Source organism: Eimeria mitis, genomic scaffold (genome assembly GCF_000499745.2).
Source record: "Eimeria mitis Houghton genomic scaffold, Emh_scaff5710, whole genome shotgun sequence".
NCBI lineage: Eukaryota > Apicomplexa > Conoidasida > Eucoccidiorida > Eimeriidae > Eimeria > Eimeria mitis.
The window spans coordinates 1-1328 of NW_013573960.1; the positions used below are offsets into that span (position 1 = coordinate 1).

The 1328-nt window shown below is 54.7% G+C and overlaps 1 protein-coding gene across 1 annotated transcript; it reads right to left on the bottom strand.

Annotated features, from left to right (window-relative positions):
- Positions 1–521: 521 nt before the first annotated feature.
- On the bottom strand, positions 522–1273 carry EMH_0083690 (uncharacterized protein; the record flags this gene model as incomplete). Its single annotated transcript, XM_013500666.1, has 2 exons — positions 522–717; positions 966–1273. 2 exons carry the CDS (start codon positions 1271–1273, stop codon positions 522–524), a joined length of 504 nt encoding a protein of 167 aa, XP_013356120.1.
- Between the last annotated feature and the right edge of the window lie 55 nt (positions 1274–1328).

Sequence of the window (1328 nt, forward strand, 5' to 3'; positions counted from 1 at the left end):
GCTGCGGTGGCTGCGGCAGCAGCAGCAGCTGCTGCCGGAGTCCCTTGCTGCAGCAGAAGCAGCAGCAGCATCTGCTGCTGCTGCTGCTGCTGCTGCTGCTGCTGCTGCTTCTTCATCTACACAGCAGGCCGCTGTCCCGCCGCCATCAGCAGCAGCAGCAACTGCAGCAGCAGCAGCAGCAGCAGCAGCAGCAGGCATACCCGTTGGGTGGGAGCTGCTGGGGCTCACTGCAGCAGAAGCAGCAGAAGCAACAGAGCAGCAGCTGCAGCAGCAGCAGCAGCAACTCCTCGGCAGGGGAAGAGAACGAAGACACATCGCCGAAGCTGTTAGAGACAAAGGCAGCCTTGCTTCCATGGTATCTTGCTGCTGCTGTTGCTGCTGCTGCTGTTGCTGCTGCTGTTGCTGTTGCTGCTGCTGCTGCTGCTGCTGCTGTTGCTGCTGCTGCTGCTGCTGCTGCTGCTGCAGCATCTGCTTCTTCTCCTCCCCTTCCTCCTCCTGTACTGCTCCTCCTCCTCCTCCTACTACAACAACCCCTGCTGCTGCTGCTGCTGCTGCTGCTGCTGCTGCTGCTGCTGCTGCTGCTGCTGCTGCAGGAGCTGCTGCGTGTATCTAAAGAGCTGCGGCAGCTGGGGGGCGGGGACTTTTCGGGGGTTTTCGATGAAAATTATTTTCAGCTGCCGGCAGACAAAAACCCTCAAACCATCGCCAATGCTATGACTGACTCGTAAACCCTAAACCCTAAACCCTAAACCCTAAACCCTAAACCCTAAACCCTAATTATCTCTAAACCCTAATTATTTCTAAACCCTAGTTAATGTGGAATGCATAATGTATTGGTATAGTAGATGGTGATGCACTCATTGATACGTAAACCCTAAACCCTAAACCCTAAACCCTAAACCCTAATTAATATGGAATGCATAATAGAAGGTAGTAATGCACTCACTGACACGTAAACACTAAACCCTATGTTGCTGCTGCTGCTGCTGCTGCTGCTGCTGCTGCTGCTGCTGCTGCTGCTGCTGCAGTATATATACAGTGGTTTCTGATTTGAAGCGGGCAAATTTTTCGCGGGCTGAGGCGCCGCCTCCGCCTGCCCCGGATCCACAGAAAGCATCAGAGTTCCAGGGTACATGCTGCTGCTGCTGCTGCTGCTGCTGCTGCTGCTGCTGTTGCTGTTGCTGGTGGTGGTGGTGGTGGTTGTGCTGCTGCTGCTGCTGCTTTTGTTGCTGCTGCGCTTAGAAGAAGTTGCAGCGGTTTTCTGCTGCTGCATGTATAGTAATTCGGCTCTGTTTTGTGTCTCTTGCTGCTGCTACCGCTGCTGCTGC